General features: G+C 37.3%; 1 protein-coding gene across 2 annotated transcripts; it reads right to left on the bottom strand.

Moving 5' to 3' along the window:
- Positions 1-960: 960 nt before the first annotated feature.
- LOC120773350 (chitin synthase chs-2) lies at positions 961-17,247 on the bottom strand. 2 transcript variants are annotated; one of them, XM_040102174.1, is made up of 11 exons: positions 17,135-17,247; positions 13,676-13,919; positions 12,369-13,598; positions 12,034-12,304; positions 10,036-11,960; positions 9,639-9,815; positions 5,681-5,881; positions 5,386-5,596; positions 5,174-5,325; positions 1,984-2,085; positions 961-1,906 (listed from the first exon to the last, which is right to left on the bottom strand). In XM_040102174.1, the coding sequence occupies exons 1-11, from the start codon at positions 17,245-17,247 to the stop codon at positions 1,754-1,756; spliced, it is 4,779 nt and encodes a 1,592-aa protein (XP_039958108.1). In that variant the 3' UTR covers positions 961-1,753. The 2 variants fall into 2 exon arrangements, with proteins under 2 accessions (XP_039958108.1, XP_039958116.1); XM_040102182.1 differs by lacking the exon at positions 9,639-9,815 and adding an exon at positions 8,970-9,146.
- Between the last annotated feature and the right edge of the window lie 697 nt (positions 17,248-17,944).

Below are 17,944 nucleotides of genomic sequence, written 5' to 3'. Positions count from 1 at the left end.
TGCTACACTAATTTATTCGCTAAACGCTATATATTTCTAATTTACTAAACAGTTGGTTACTAACTGTTCTGCAGGCAGTGTGCACCAACTATTCTCTAAGTAATTCGGACGAAATATTCGATTCATATTCATCAACAAGTCTCTCACATGAGCGGGCAGTGTGATTAGCTAAAAAATATTCGTTGTCATATTTACAAAACACTAAAGTGCTTACATTATTATGTCATTATATATTATACAATTAGTTAAAACAGACATACATATATGTAAATGAATGTGTATGTGAATGTACATATATTAAGGTGTCCGTCAATTCCTAAGTAGTTTGTTTTTGCAAACTCTTCATTTCTGACTTCAAACGTGCTTAAATCAAATCTATTTTCCTAAGCATATCATGAGCTTGTTTTATGTTTTGCATGAAGCAAGTAAATCTACAACTTAAAAAAGTGATATTCTACATACAATTTTTTGTTCTACAAAAAAGGTCTTAATAGTTTTTCTAATAAAAATTTTCTTCTAAAAGTTATACGCACTCCAAGTTATGCATTAAATATACTGAGCATTCATACAAGTCATTTTTAAATACAGTGTTGCTCATACGACATGGTGTACCATATGAATACAACACATTTGTGACATTTAACTGCGTATAACTATTAAAACAATGCTTTTATGGAAAAAACTATAGGGAGCTTTTTTGTAGAGCAAAAAATTGTGTATTAAAATGTCAATTTTCTAAATTTTTTTGCTTTGGAGATAAATAAAAAAGGTAAAAATCTCCAAGTAAAATGGATATGAAAAGTAAAATTAATTGCCTGTTACGTTGGATATTGTTCTAAGCGCAGAAATTGAAACTTCAAGGGATGTTTGCAAAAAAATGAAATTGTGAAGCAACGGACACTCTAATTTATATATATATGTTTGTGTGTATACGTATATAATCGTATAATAATCATTATTTTAGCTTATGAAATTATTTTAAAATGGGAAGCAGTAGAAAAATATAAAATAATTGTATTTATAGTTGTGGCAGTAGTGGTTACGAACTTTAAAAATAATCTGCTGAATACGAGTACCAACAGTGCTTTCTCGATTACCATGCCTAATTTTTTTAGGTGTCTTGAAAATGTTATTTTGATATTTTATTACTTGTGACCAGGCATTCAAATTTATAATTCAAAAGTTTTGGATAAAATTGAGTTTTCAGTTTTTAATCCCAATGTTGGTTATTGAAATGTTGAGTCAATTATTTTTTTCAATGCATTATTAGCCATCCTGCTGTGACCATCATAGTACAAGTAATTTCGTTTTTAATAAAAAAGCTTAAATTTTATAACACATTTGTAACACAAAAAATATTTTTCGAGGTCTACTTCTACTTCTACTAAAAACTGAAAACCATCTAGTGCGTTTTAGCAGTCGCGTTTAACGAGAAAGCACTGTGATTCACTTTGTGACAGTGTTTGTAGCTTAATCAAATACTTAGTTGTATATGTAGTGGTTTTTGTAATTGTTAATATATAGTAATTCGAGACAAAACTACTGTTATATTCCTACATTTAAGTGGCCTGTACAAAGGACTTGGAAATTTCAACGCTTCGCGGGTTTTTTTTTTTACTAGGACAACATCGTGCTTACAATTCTAATACTATTAACTAAACAAGTCCTTCGCTTTTTGTTTTGTTTTTTTTTCCAAATAATCAACAACAATAAAATCGATATGAAGCTGGCAAGTGGCTTTGAGTGACGCCTTCTACAAACGTCCCGTATTGCTGCTATTCTGTCCCCATGACACTTGTTGATTGGGATTACGCGCAGTCAGTCGCAGCGAGTTGCGGTCGTCATCTTCGAGTACATGCTCGTAGCCTTGATTAATGGTGCCGCCACCGTTCGAACCATAGATTTGCTGTGTGTGTAAGAAATGAATAAAAAAATGAGATTGAAAAAATCGCATATAAATATGTGGGTTATTATGTAGTTTACCTCGCCTGGTCCGCCGTTGGCGTTGAACACATCCTTGATGCTAATGCCCGCATTTGAGATACGTCCACTGCGCTGATTGGGTATTACGCCGTTGTTGTTCAGCTGAAATGTTGAGAGATGGCACATTTGATTGATACTCAATAGAAGAAGTAAGCAATTCTCTAAATCGGCCGAAGGTAACTTTGACGAAAGGCAGTTGAAGAACTTCTAGGCTTCTATTCTACGCTAAATAATCACTTTGAAACATGCTAGTATGTAGTTTGTAATTTATTTTAGACAAGAAACAGCTTAAAGTGATCTATGATAGGCTCGCAGCTTTTGAAGTCTACAGTTTATTAATCGAAAACTGAATTACTGTATATTGTAATAGATTAAACTACAAATAAGGTATGTGTTCTATTTATAAGATTTTCCGAATAACACATTGATTCCTAAAAGCTCATGAATTATATGGAACAAGAGTAATATCACATGTATTTTAGTCTATAGAAAATTATGAACGATTTTCACACAAGATCCTGAAACCCCCACATTAATGATAAAATAAAAATATAGTTTTAACTTTAGTGTTGGCTAATACATATATTGGCTAGTCTTTCCGTATTTTGTCAATAGATGTCGTGCAGTCGTACATCTCCATTTGTATCATACCATATAGTTTAGGTAAGGTGAGATTTAAGGCTTCATTCACCAAAAAAAATAAATAAATTCGGGGAAGTCGAAAAAAAGTTACAACTGTTCAAAAATGAGTGAAAATAACGAAGAAATTCGCTATATTTTGAAATTTTTATATAAAAAAGGGAAGAATGACCCCAAGCCACCAATGAAATTTCTGAAGTTTACGAAGACGATGCTGTATCAGTTCGTGATCAGAACAATGGTTCGCTCGCTTCCGTTCTGTAAATTTCGATGTGAAAGATGCACCTCGCTATGGTCGACCTATCGTTGAAAAAGCCGATGAAACTATTGAAAGGATTGAACATGACCGTCACATAAGCAGCCTTGACATCGCTAAGGAACTTAACATTTATCATCAAACAGTTTTAAATTATTTAAAAAAGGCTGACTATAAACAGAAGCTCGATATTTGGGTATCACATAAACTGACTGTGAACAAGTAAGGAAGGGCTAAGTTCGGGTGTCACCGAACAATTTATACTCTCGCATGGTAAAGTGATAATCGAGATTTCATTATTCGTCATTTACATATTTTTCAAATACCGTATTTTTGTAAAGTTTTATTCCGCTATCATCATTGGTTCCTAATGTATATACTATACAGAGAAGGCATCAGATGGAATTTCGCACTTTTAGTGATTTTGAACATAACCTTTGTATGGGAGGTGGGCGTGGTTATTATCCGATTTCTTCCATTTTTGAACTGTGTATGGAAATGCCTAAAAAAAACGGCTCTGTAGAGTTTGGTTGGCATAGCTATAGTAGTTTCCGAGATACATATGTACAAAAAACTTTGTACTCCAAATATGCCCCTCCCTAATGCGATTGTTTGTGCCTAATTTTACTTTAATACCTTTATTTATGGCTTAGTTATGACACTTTATAGGTTTTCGGTTTCCGCCATTTTGTGGGCGTGGCAGTGGGCCGATTTTGCCCATCTTCGAACTTAACCTTCTTATGGAGCCAAGGAATACGTGTACCAAGTTTCATCATGATATCTCAATTTTTACTCAAGTTACAGCTTGCACGGACGGACGGACAGACGGACGGACAGACGGACGGACGGACAGACAGACATCCGGATTTCGACTCTACTCGTCGCCCTGATCACTTTGGTATATATAACCCTATATCTGACTCTTTTAGTTTTAGGACTTACAAACAACCGTTATGTGAACAAAACTATAATACTCTCGTTAGCAACATTGTTGCGAGAGTATAAAAATTTAATGGACCGAATTAACATCTGCGACTCTTTGCATTTCTGAAGCGAATGGTAACAGGAGACGAAAAGTGGATCAAATACGACAATAATGTGCGAAAAAGATCATGGTCCAAGCGTGGTGAAGCTCAATAAATGTTCGCTGAGTGTTTGGTGAGATTGGAGAGGAATCATCCACTATGATCTGCTCCAACCTGTTCGAACGATTGGTTCTACATTTTACTGTCAACAACTGATGAGATTGAAGCAAGCAGTCGAAAAAAACGGTTGGTTCATTAAAGTTTATTATAAATATAACAAAAAAAGGAGGAGTTTGATTAGAAATACGAAAAACCTTTTTCGACTGAACAATATATGTATATCGTTGCTATTGTGTGAGCATTCGTCTTATGGCAAACATTGCATACGTTTCATTATATCCAAAGAAACCGTGTGGTTTACAATCATATTTGGTATATTTTTAACTTATTTAATATACCATTCACTCAGACTCAGAATTTACTATCACAGATTATTCCTAATGAGGTTTAAACAAAGGTCTCGGCCAATTCCATTCTAATTTAGCGCTAACTCATATATTTTTTAAGAAAACACACACTTTGACCAAGATATAATTTAAAGTCAATTGGAAAATCTTAAATCGCTATATCGTGATACATTGGGGTTAAGGGTAGGTCTGGGCTGATCGCAGTAACATTTGGCTTAACTCAAGTATACAGTTGAACATGTTTTCATGTAATTTTGTGAAGTTAATTCACATACTGGCCGACATATTGAGCCTAAAGTCTGCTTGGGGTAGAGTAGTTCGTGGACCGACTCCACACATATTCCGCATAAAGCTATAGGATATCCATGTATATATCCAAACATATTCGGCATAAACCTATAGAACAAAAAGTTAACCATACTTGGGTCTCTGTCTGTAAATAGGCGAAGAGACTCAGCTGAGAGAGTATATTACTTCTGTAAAAGTACTTTAATGTCTCAAGACCTATTGATCTTTCGAGCTGGATGTGATGAAGAATTTTCCTAAAAACAATAATGGGATCAAGAAACTGACGGGGGTTACAGTAGTTTACAGTGTCTCGAAAGGATGAAGATTGATAGGTTGGTGCGTCATTATCGGTTCCTGGTAGATTTCCTCTAATTTTTATAATAAATGCTGATTAATGTTTACGATTGTCAGAGCAAAGTGGGATTGGTTAATGTTAAAATAACTAAATGTTTCGCAGTTGATCCGCAAGGGCTAGATTATGTTTTTCATGAATTAAAAATAATTATATAACTTACGGCAGCAGTTGTTGTAATGCCATACTCGTTCTTTGCGCCCAGTGTTTGCATAGCTGACTTACGTCGTTCCGCCATTACCGAGTTCTTACGCACTTCCAGCGCGCGTATCGTTTCGGCGCGCATTGTCAAGCGGCGCGTGAGTATCGGAGTTGCTGTTGAAAGTATACACAATTAGTTTAAAGAAATGTTCTTGAAAAATATAAAAGATTTACCTGGATTATTTTCATCCGCTGTTAGTTTGAGGAAACGCTTCTTGAAAGCAACGTCCAAGGTGCCGATCTGGCGACGCGGTTGACGTGCTTTCTCCAGATTTTGTATCGTACGACGACGAGCAATTCGATCGGGTCCACTGCCAGAGTCATTGTCATAATCGCCGTCTATGCCTTGAAGACGTTGCAAATTCTTGACGATTTCCACAGCGTGCTGCAAGTAAGCGGGAAACAGTTTAGAGGGTGTTAGGTGTGAGTATGTGAATTTTAGAGTGTGTTGTTTTAGATTAATGTGTACCTTGTCTATTAGCGCATCCTGTGAAGTGTCTTCCGACTTCTTCTTGCAGAAATTCAACTCGGTGGAGGCGAGTATATGCGAAATGGTGCCGAAACGATGGAACAACATAGCGGTAAACTGTATGATCAGAATGAGCGCAAAGAAGAACACAAACACCAAACCGATCGGTTCTAATTGTAGATATTCCTTAGAAATGTGTACCTAAAAGTTGAAAGTGTGTGGCAAAGTAAAGAAGTTGAGCTTAGTTGCACAGTCATACAAGAAATTCGAGGTAATTTGTAGGTTAGTTACACAAATTATAATTGTACGATAAGAAAAAAATTTATAGAATAATTATAGAAATTTTTCTGTAAACCATTTTATGTGCAATGTGTGTGATTTTTTTTCATCATATGATTCATTATATGATTGATTGTTTGGGATGGGTTCGTAAATGTTCGTTTGAGTAATGCAAGGGTTAGCTGTTATGGACGGGTGTCTTGCATACAAAAAGGGCACCCATGTTTGGTAACGGTTTATGAAATGTATGTATGTATGTATAAAGGTACGAGTACTTGTTTGTTGGCAAGTTCATGGCTTAAGTAGTAACGGTTACTGTTGTTTGTGTAGACTTTGTATAGACTGGACGTGGTTGTAGTGGCATTGTTGGTGGTCGTGTTCACGGCAAAAGAGTAAAATGTTCATTTTGTGGGAATTATGCGAAATCCGACATTGTGCTGGCTTTGTCTAAACATTTATCCTTAAAAGTTCGCTCGCAAATCGAGCACAGAATATTTTTGCTTGAGAGTTACAAAGAGAGGTTTCTTATAAGAAACTTTGAATTAGACAAGACATAAATCATATATAGACACGAATATTAAATACTACACAAGTTATAAAGTATTTTAATAAAAGCTTGCAGGTTTAATTAATCAGTGCAAATTTAATTTTATGCAGTGCTTTTAATTTTTTTTATTTTATAGCAACTTAAAAGGTAACTTTTATGATTAAGACGAGTATTTACTTTATTCTATTTGTAATACGACGATTTTAAGCTCTGCAAACTCTAACATCATGATATACAAACCAAGCAGCGCCTCTCCCAAGCAACTACAATATTTTCCTTGGTTCTTGAAAATCGATTTAAATCGAACATTTTTTTAATAGGAAAACATAAATATTTTTGTAGTTTCATATTGAAGAAAGATAAGAAAAAAGAGAATAATAGAATAATATGGGAAATATATTCTGTGGGTTGCTAAAGAAATTGGTCATCATTTTACTGTTGATATAATACTAAAGGGGCTTTGTGGACCAGTAATGAAAAAGTGTTTATTTAAATGAAAATGTGGCTTTATTCTTCGTAATACAACTAGAGCAATGCATTTATTTTAACGGTCCTCCGGTATTTCGATCAGAGAGCATCGAAGCTCTACGGGATCAAAATTTAAGTGAATTCCGTTTCCAGCGAGCAATTTTTGTTTTTGGGATTTTAGAATAGTCACTGGGTGTCAAATTTGACGAAAATAATGAGTGATGGACGTGTTCAAAATTCTTTATTCCATCAATTTATGATATACTATATACACTAGGGTGGGCTAACAAAAAGTTTTTTTTCGCTTGGTCTTCTGAAAAATAGGTTCTTTGACCTATCTAAGAAAATGTCTCCAAGTACGAGACTTTTTCTAAAATCTAACGGCTTAAAAGATATTAACGGTTAAACTTTGATTATTTTAATATTTTTTTTCTTATGCATTTTTTAATTTAATGAGAAAAAAATCATTATAAATCGGAAAACTCATAGTTTTGTTGAAAAAAATATGAATTTTTTATCCACCCTAACATACACATTAATAGATGGCAGACTTTCCAGCCCTTGTGTTTACGACTATTTCTTGTCTGTCGACTTCTGTGATTCATTCAAGATTAAGTATTCAAGTGCTCTACTGTAAACTTGAGAAATCATGAGGAGCTCGAAATATTTTGCTATCCTTAAAGGTCTACAGAAAACTCAGTCCACATTACAAGTGCCAACAGAAAAATGATGAAAATCTTATATCATAGCCTACATTCAGGCTTCAGTCTGAGTTGCTCAGATAAGTAAAGATTAATCTCTTTATATCCATAAATCGGCAGAATACTCTATGGTATGCCACCGGTTAGTGAAGAAATGCTGTTAGAGAGGCGAAGCACTTTAGTTAAGGGGAATTCAAAGCGCGTGAACCGAATCGGATAGTGCGGATACTTTATGGTATCTTTAGAGAAAGTTCTACCTCGTCGACATTGGTCCAGCCTTGACAAAAAATGACTAAAAGCGCTAATAGAAAAGCAGATAAAATAATATTGCGTTGATTAGGTATTCAATAGCAGTAATACTATAAAGTGCTGCATGACCGAATCCGTTCGACGCTAACAAATGATTTTCTGCGATGATATATAGTATACAAGTATTTTCTGACTTACATACAAAAACAATAAATACAAAGCAAGCACAAAGTGAATAACATCGTGAGCGGATAAATAGGTGAAGTTTTTAGGAATATTTGTTCATTCATATGTAATTATAAAAAAAATAATAAATTAATGCGTGCAACCACTTCCTTAGCAATCAATAAATAATTAAATAACTTATATAATAACAACATTCCATTTGCATGTATAAAATATTACAAAACCACGCCCAATTTAATCAACAAATTATATAATATATATTATTTTTATTTGTTTTTTAGGCGATGGAAACACTAAAACAACACTGACAATAACGAATTTTCGAATTATTTCACATTATGCGTGGACAGTCAGGTTCATGCGAACAAGCTGCGTATACTTTATATAGCATATAATTCGATTTTACAGCAAATCCAGAAACCGATTTTGTATTTCCAGCTTTGGAAATGTGTTTTTGGCTTGTGAGTAAATTTTGAACGCGAAAGAAAGTTTTCAAACATTGTTAAACACAAAGAAAAAACTAAAAATTGAAAAATTAAAATTAAAAATTAAAAAAGAAATAGAGCAGTGGCTATGAGGGAAAGGGGTGTATACAAATTTTACACATTTTAGTCCTGCTTTTTTTTAATTTTGCACAAATGTAGTAGAAGTTTGTTATAGATAATTTTTACAATTAATTTAGGTTAAAAATCAGTTTTTATATACGAATTTATACATATATGTACATATGTATGTATGTATGTATATAAAGAGTTAAAACGGAAAAATGTACAGCAAAACCATGACAACAGTTAGAAGAGAGTGTGTGTGTGAACAACAAAGAGTTTCATTGACTTTGAGAAATACAGCAGATAAAAACCTCTGATGTCTCTTCAATATACGTTATGTTTGTCTTGACGCCCAGTGGCCAGACAACGTGCAATTTATCCTTGTTCAGCTGAAGCAAGAACACAATCAGGACGAACAAGGCGTTGGCCATGAAAAATGCGAAGACGGACTTGTTCCTCAAATCAATGAGATCGGCTGCGATGCGTGCCTGTTTATTGTTGTTGCATTTTGTTTCGATTTCAATTTAGTTTAATAATAGTAATAATTCGTTTTAACATTCAGCAGCGATATTTTTTTCGTTCGTGATATTTTGTTTGCTCGGTTAAGAAATATTGCCGTTATTGCGTACGTTGAACGTCAGTTTTGGTTTTTGTTTTGGTTTTGTTTCGTTTAACACATCACCGCACAAAGCATTTGCATATTTTTTGATTTATTTCAGTTTTTTTATATTTTTCATGAAATTTTATTTTTCCATTTTAAAAGATAGTTGATTTTTTTGAAATGTTTTAATACAAGAAAAGGAGAAAAGAAAAAAGAAACATGTTAGTAAAATGTTCAATTGGGGATTTCTTTCACGATGACGTCAAACATCAAACGTGGATTGTTGTTGTTTTTAGCTTTTTATGAAAATTTGTGTGTGCGTTACGGTTTGCTGTGTCATTTGACGTCACGCGCATGAAATCCCCTTGCCGAAATTTACCTCTTGTGTGGATTCGTCGTAGGTTATGTTTGTGCGTACACCAAAAGGCCATTTCACGTGTATGTTGTCCTTGTTCAATTGCAACAAGAACACGATTAAAACGAATAGCGCATTACACATGAAAAAGGCGAACACGGAGGAGTCGCGCAACTCTTTAAGATCTTTAGCAATTCTAGCCTAAAAATGCATGCACATTAATATGTAATTGAAATAAGGAAATCATTACAAATAATAAGGAAATGCGAAAATAGTTGTAGCTGAGCACATCTGCTAGCGTACCATACTGGCGAAATCGTTAACGAAAACCCTGGTGTACGATCTTTGTATTAATCCACCTTGTAAATGCATTTGCGCTCAACCGAAGCCGGAGCGCAAACGAAAAGAACCACAAAATTACCTGTTCCACCGGATCGTTATCGATTGGGAAGAGATATTTGTCGATCAGATCTTTCCAGAACTGAATTTCCGTGCTTGACAAGAAGTCAACCTCGCCCTTACGCAAATCTTGGTCCTCAATCCAGAATGGATTTGTAAGGAAATCACGTTCTTGACGTGGTTCTGCCGAGGTGTCTGAATCTGATTCCTCCGACTCATCGCCAGATTTCTCAGCAACCGAAGACAACAAATGATGATCTTTTGAACCGCTAGATGTTGTGCGTCTGCGTCCATGCCGTGAATGACCATGTGGATCTAAAGTGTGTTCCAAAGCTTCCAATCTCGTTTTGATGGTGTTCAATGACTCAGCAATCGCTGTGAGTTGTGCTTTTTCTTCCGACGTTTTGCCATGCGTACATAGTATACAACGGAATAAGCCTGCCAATGAGAACTCAATTGAACCCTCCTCGTCTCCATTATCGCCAATGCCACTTTGCAAGAAACTCAGCATGCTCTTTTGCTTCACGCGCTTGGCAGCCTCTTCGGCTGCTTTCTTTTCCGCTTCCATTTCCTTCTTTGTCTTTTTAGCGACCACTTCACGCGTGCCCCAAGAGACGACATTCAGATTGATGATCGAATACAGAATAAGCAAAAGGTACATAGATGGTATGGAAAGTAAATAGATGAGACCTGCCGTGATGCACCAAAATTCTTGCGGATGCAAACACGCCGCTATCCAAAATGACCCCGTCATAGCAATCAAGAATATAGCGGATGGTGAGCCGATACCGTCCTCACCCAATTGCAAAGCCGTACCCACGATTACCGCCATCATGATGAGCGCATACGCCGTGGATAGCACCTGTGCCACAAATAGCTGGATATTCGATTTACAAGTGAAGCAGACTAACATGAAGAACAAGATCGGCACGATATTGTAGTGGAAGGAGGTCCAATTGTCTATGCGGAAAGCGGCTACGAAAGCACCCACCAACATAAGGAAAATCGTGCCAGGTCCAAGAATGGTGCCGCCAATCAACATCATTTGGTAGAAGATGTAAAGCAGCGAAATGTTGTCGTTAATCTTTATAGTACGTTTGGCGTCACCCAGCAGATCCATAATGTTTGCGATGGTAGAAGGCACCCAACGACGACGTTGATTGTAGAACTCATTGAAACCTTCGGGACAGTGAGTGTACGCATCGGAGGCAGCTGAATATTCGACGCGATAACCACGCTGTAGCAGTAAAGTACAAAGCCAACGATCTTCACCCTGATCGTACTGTACGTAGTGACGAGCTTGATCCGAACGTGTGGTATACTTTTTCATAACATTGTCGTCCATAAGCGCTTTGCCACGGAAAAGTGAAAAGCAGCCGGGACTACAAAGTACACAGCCGATCATGTGTTCGGTGGCTTTTTGCAGCCAATGACCAATAGCGTATTCGAAGAGTTGATACCATACCATAGGGCCCGAGCCGACAGGATGAATGCGTCCACATGCTGCGCCCAGGTTGCGATTCTTCTTCATCAAATCGATCAGCAAGGTTACAGCGTTCGGTTTGAAGTCAATATCGCCATCCAATGTTAGCAGGTAAGTGTTTTGCGCAATCTCATCTTTACGATCGGCAGATATGGGTAGCTCAATGAGACGATGACCGAGCAAGTAGTACATGTACATAACTTGCGACCAACGTTTACGATGACGTATACGATCCTTATCCTTCAGATGTGTAATGAATTTGGTCTTACCGGGTAGAGTCCACACTAGACGACCACCGTAAGGGGTTGGATACTTTTTGGGTGGACGTAAGCGTATGGTGGTCTGATGAATTTCGGAAGCCGCATCATCCATAGTGGCTACAAGCAATTTGACGAAACGATTCACTTGAATATCGTCATCGCTGTGATCGGAAATTTCAAAAGCATCATCGAAGAAAGTATGTGCTGAAGCATAAAGATTACACATAAAGAGGTTAATTAGAAATTCATTACAACTTTTTAGACTTTAGCTACTCACTTTCAAATTCATAGTAGTCCGGATCAACGATGCGTAGATACTTCTGGGCTACACGTCGCGCACACTGGTCCTCGTCCATGCGCATAATACTTTTTAAGAACTCCATCATCTCGTCTTTCGTTTCATGCCACATGGTGGCGCAGGCATATATTCTGGTAATGTGATCTGAAGATTTAATGCTCGGCTTATTTTGTATAGCTGAACCGTCAGTGTGCACAGAAATGGTTTCGTAGTATTCGTCGCCCTTCTCCTTCTCGATTTCCGATAAATCCTGCAGTTGAAAAATTACGAAAAGCCTACTATACTTTTCTTTAGTTGCATACAATTGCACTTACCTCCGTCTTCACGTCGGCTTGGTCATCCCTTCGCCGGTTCATGGCCATAGACTGATCAATCAGCAGCGCCGAATACATCGGACGTACGAATAACTTTTCTGTTGTAGCCAAACGTTCACATTTTGGTGTCCAAATATGCAGTGAGATCCATGTCTGACTAAGCAGCCACAATATCCACGCCCAAGCCATTTGTTGGGTCACAAAATCATTGAAACGGAAGTTGCGTGGACTTGTGAAGAACAGATAGTCCGGAATGGTGTCGTGGAAAAAACAAGGATCGTCTATGCGCAAACCGCAGGCTGCGATCAACAGGGAAACCGTGATGGGTATAGTCAAACTAACCGGGAAGGCGTAACTGAAGCCTTGTATGAGAATCTTACAAGCGAATTTTCCAAAGATGTAACAAAGATAAGCGCCAAAAATCTGTATGAGGAGCACATAAATAACAGTATTGTGTACGGCATCAATCTCTATGCTATCTATATTGGCTGCATCCAATGTATCTGGCAAGTTGCCCGTCAAACTGGTAGCCAATTCGTCAATTGAAATCTTATGTGGCCCCAACGCGTCACCATACATACTGAAAATATTGCCAGGCTCGTCACCCTGCGCCCAAAAGATGAGTAAAGCGAAACAGACGAACAATACAACTTTCCATAATGAAAGGAACATGTGATTGAAGTAACGTGTAGTGCGCATCTCATCCTTCACGCGTCCCATTGCACGCACCAAGCCGATGGGCGACTGCAGTGACACAAAGTTCTCCCACCAACCGCAAGAGATCATCACGCAGGCAATCGGTATGACCCACAATTCCGGACGATTCTCTAGTAATGGCCATATAACGAAACCAGTTACTTGTGCCGCAATCGCAGCCATATCAATGAGTACTTTCACGGCACGTTTACCCTCCTTGGAACAGCGTGACAAAAGCCCCAGTATACCAGGTATAACGCACAAGCAATTCGTCAACATGGCACCCTGTATGGCATCGATTTGTGGCAGCACGACGAACATTAGCAAAGCGGTACCAAAACAACTCAGACTCTCCATCAGCGTGACGAAGAGAAAGTGTCCGGTCTTGGGCACACGAAATGTTTTGAAGAAACAAATACGCGCCGAACGTATGAAGGCACCGATCTCGGGTATTGCATAGGCAATCAGTAGCGCCCAAATCCATGCGATGCGCTCCTCTTCGGGCAATTTAACGACGAATGTTTTGTCGCGACCCTTGAGCATGAGTAACAAATATATAATTATGTATGAATTAAAAATGCTCAAAATTGATTATGAAATATTTAACTTACCAAATCTTTATTGCAGTATTCTATTTTCTTATCTTTACGTATTTGTGATGTCATAAATAGTACACAACCCTTCGCCATAACCCCACCCGTTAACACTATGATGAATGTGAAAGCATACGCGAAGATCTTCAATATCTTCACTGTGAGCTCCAGGCATTCCTGATTGGCCGTCGAGCCCGTCTCGATCTTGATCGGTGGATCACGGAAGACATCCCAGCCTTTGGTTTCTTGTATTGTGCGTTGGCTGTAACGAGCAATGTTCTTTTTTAGATTGTAGTATTTAATGGTGTCTATTTGGTTAATTTTGTCCAATTATCGCTGCCCTGTGGCGAGTTAATTACTCATTCTATGTAAAGTACTGCGCGTGCAATCAGTGCTTGAATGAAATAAGTTCCGGCATTTCAAATAGTTATGGGGCACATAAATGTGTATGGGGTATGTGGGTTTGTGCCTTTGTTATAATTATAAAAGTAAAAGTGATTAATTATGACTGCTGAGCCGCACCCTCTTTGTGGGAACCAGTTTTAAGTGCTTTAACGTAAATAAATAAAAGAGGCGTGTGAGGTCAGTCAATTCAAGCTTGCTCACAGTTATTTAATTGTAGTGTAGCACATTTCATAAAGTTCCGTCTGACTGGTTTCTGGCGCTTTTGAAGATTTTGGTGCGTTTGGAATTGTTTTTTCACAACCTAAGACAGCTTGCTTTCGTTCAGTTTGAGTTTTGCTTCAAACTTCAAAGGGATGATTGCTCTTGATTAAAATTAAATCAACTGGGTATATTAAAAGAGGACGAAAGGCTTCATTACCGGAAATTTTTCAATGAAATGCGCAAGGTTTTTCTTAAAAGAAATGAAAAGGTTTGTCGTTGTCGACCTTTTATAAATTTGGACTTTTCTGCAACTCAGTTAGTACGCATATGTTCATAGAGAAATATTTTTACTCGCTAATCTCCATTATGATCCTTTTAAGCGGCTTTAGTTTTTATGATCGCATTCTTTGTTCAGTACCAGGACAAATAGATCTAGTTTATACTAGATTTTTGCACTTTGCTGACCAACCAAAGTTACTCTCCTTTTCTCTAAAAGTGACATACTATCTTATAGCCTTAAGTACGCTGGGAAGTTAGGTTAAGAACACTTCGCTCTGGGAGTGGGATATATTAGTTGATGGTGACGCTCAGATTGACGAATCTACTTGTATGACACGATTTAACTTTCTTTCGGTAAAGCTGAACGGTCGATCAGAAATACTCTCTTTATATTGTGCTCTCTTATTATTATGTGCCTTAGGCAACATATCCCTAAAGAGAGAATGTGTGAACCGAAGGCTGATGAATTAATAAAATACTTAGCTACTATGCCCTAATTAGGTGTCTTAGGTCATCTATATTGATTTGTCTCAGAGTCAATAGTTCAAAGGGAAGACATCAATATTTCCAATATTTCCGATCTCTGCTTGTATAAGTACAAAATAAAAGATACTTAACATCTTCTTCAGGCTCTTTAGATATGTTCTTTAAAATTGTACAAAATTTCAATAATATGATTTCATAATTATATAATTATTTATCCACAAACTAATATCAAACTTGATAGCTGAATGGCGCACTTTACTAAGTATGTGCGTGTGTGTACATGTTTTGGCCAGTAAATGCATAATTTCAAGGCAATTTGGTATGTTATTTCCGTCATTTTTGACCAGGTCGTATATTCACCGAGCCACTGTGTTGACTGACAGCTGTGAAGATTGTGGAAATAGTTGCTAGACGCAGCATACATTTGAACGTATGGAGATATACAAAATTATAATGGTATGTGTACTTCTTAAGTTAGGGTGTGCCAAAAAAGAGGGAGATTTTTTGGGCAACGCAAAATGACTTGCGACCTAAACACCCCTTGGATTCCTGGACTCGGCCTTAGTTTATCAATGGAATTATGAGTAGGATTAGCTCTTAAAGATTTTGGTAAAATCCAGGACTGGGGCTGACGGGCTAATGTCAAAATTGCACCGTACCGTTAAAACCCTGGTAGGCCACAGAGTACGTCGAAGTAGATGTAAGGTGAGAAGACTCCGTCTATGCGTTGGTCGGATCTGAGCGCACAGCCCCATAAGGGGGTGTGTCAACGCTCGCCTTGGTCTCATTATTGAGAACATTAAATGCGACTATTTTTTCGGAGGACGGATAGCAACTCTTAGAGGTGACCCAATCAACATAGACAAGAAACACAATACTAAAATAAAGTATGATGAAAAGGTGACGATGGAAAGCGTTGGGAAACCGAAATCGTCGTCAACTAAAACCAGTTCGTAACTACAGTCGTTGGAAGTACGGCGTTAGGGTCTGCTAAAAGCAAAAATTTTGCTAACACGTATGATTTTTCTGTGTTGCAGTCAAGGTTTGAACATTTTTGACCTCAATTCGCAATCAGAACACATCAAATAATCCAATGAGGTCAAGCTCTTCAGTTACAAAATTTTTCTTTAGATTTTTTGAGTACTATTATCGATATATATTTATACCCTGAACAGGGTATATTAAGTTTGTCACGAAGTTTGTAACACCCAGAAGGAAGCGTTCGAGACTCTATAAATTATATATATATAGTGACCAGTATGTTGAGCTGAGTCGATTTAGCCATGTCCGTCTGTCTGTCTGTCCGTCTGTCTGTCTAGTCCTTCAGTTTTCAAGATATCGTTTTGAAATTTTGCAAACGTCATTTTCTCTTCAAGAAGCGATATCGGCCCACTATAACATATAGCTGCCATACAAACTGAACGATCGGAATCAAGGGCTTGTATGGAAAACTTTCCCATTTGACAAGGTATCTTCACGAAATTTGACATGAATTACTGCTTAAGGTAATAATGTAATATACGAAGAAATTGTTCAGATCGGATTACTATAGCATATAGCTTCCATACAAACTGGACACATAGTTACTAAAAGAAATGCACCTGTGAAGGGTATATTAACGAAGTTAACGTTTTTTCTGTTAAAACAAATTATATCACCTTAAAGTGCACGGGTACATATATTTTTATATCTAATTTGTGTATCTAAAAGAGACGAGTTGTTTTAAAAAAAAGTCCCCACCCTAATGCTCTTTGCGAGATATATTCCAATATGCCGTTGTTCATTGTTCATTTCATAGCTGTCACATTATCAGTGCACTTACATGGTAATTTGCATAAATAACATTTTGCGCAAAAGCGACAACAACAACAAAACAAACGCATACAAGTAAAGCCACAATTTGCCCCTCTGGTTGTCAAGGCGCCAGCACCCGTCATGCAACACCACTTGTGGCACGTTGCAACTGCATTTGAACTCAAAATCTATTGTGCGACGAAGTCGTAGGCCTTTTGCGCGTCGTTTGTGTTGTTGTTTGACATGAATACATTTAAGTTTAATACGTTTAGGTGTTGTTGTACATATATACGTTTGTGAGTATGGCTTTACCTTCCGCCATAAATATCTTGGGTTAATGGTGTGCTCTCGTCGTCGGTAAAGTTGTCATCGCTGTCGCCGGCATTGCCCGGCGGTGCCAGGGGCCGATGCCTTACGGCAGACATCTCCCACGGTTCCACAAATTGGACGCGAAAATATTGTTACGCTTGTTGTTGCTGCTGTTGCCACAAATATTTCTTGCTCTATTGTTATTTATAGTCTGTCTCAGCTATCAAAATGTCTTGAGCCTGAAGCTGTTATTGGCTCACTTGCTTTTAATCGAGTTGTTGTAGCTGAAAGGAGGGAAGAAATAATAAATTTTAGTAAAAGCTGTTAAGGAGGTTGGCTTATAATACGGAAGATTTCTATAATAGCTATGCTCTATAGTAATTGATGATCCCGGGAGTTTCGAAGATTAATTATTATAGGTTTAGCATTAGGCCATTTTAAATTGTACTTGATTTTTTCGAGTTCTTTAGATGTTTTATCTAATAAATTCATCTTATACTATTTTCCTTAAACGAAGGGTTAAACTTAGCCTGCTGCAGTGCTCATGGTCCCTCTAGTTAAGGTCGTGCTCTCGTCTGAATCGGTTCTTATTCATCATAAAATTAAAAAAATCGTTCGGTCATCACCACTCTTTCTTTACAATTTCCAACAAGTTTGTTATTTACATTTTATCTATAGCTCTTGTCATTTACGAGATAAATACAAAAAAATGCAAATTTCGTGGAAAAATCGGGTTTAGAACCCCATACTAATTCGCCGGTGTGAGTTTCGACTTTGTCGCAATGCCCACTTTTGTAGAGTGTTCAATTCTGA

This window comes from Bactrocera tryoni, chromosome 1 (assembly GCF_016617805.1).
Source record: "Bactrocera tryoni isolate S06 chromosome 1, CSIRO_BtryS06_freeze2, whole genome shotgun sequence".
NCBI classification, from domain to species: Eukaryota; Metazoa; Arthropoda; class Insecta; order Diptera; family Tephritidae; genus Bactrocera; species Bactrocera tryoni.
The sequence above is the reverse complement of the archived record's forward strand: the minus strand, read 5'-3'. Positions and strand labels throughout refer to the sequence as shown.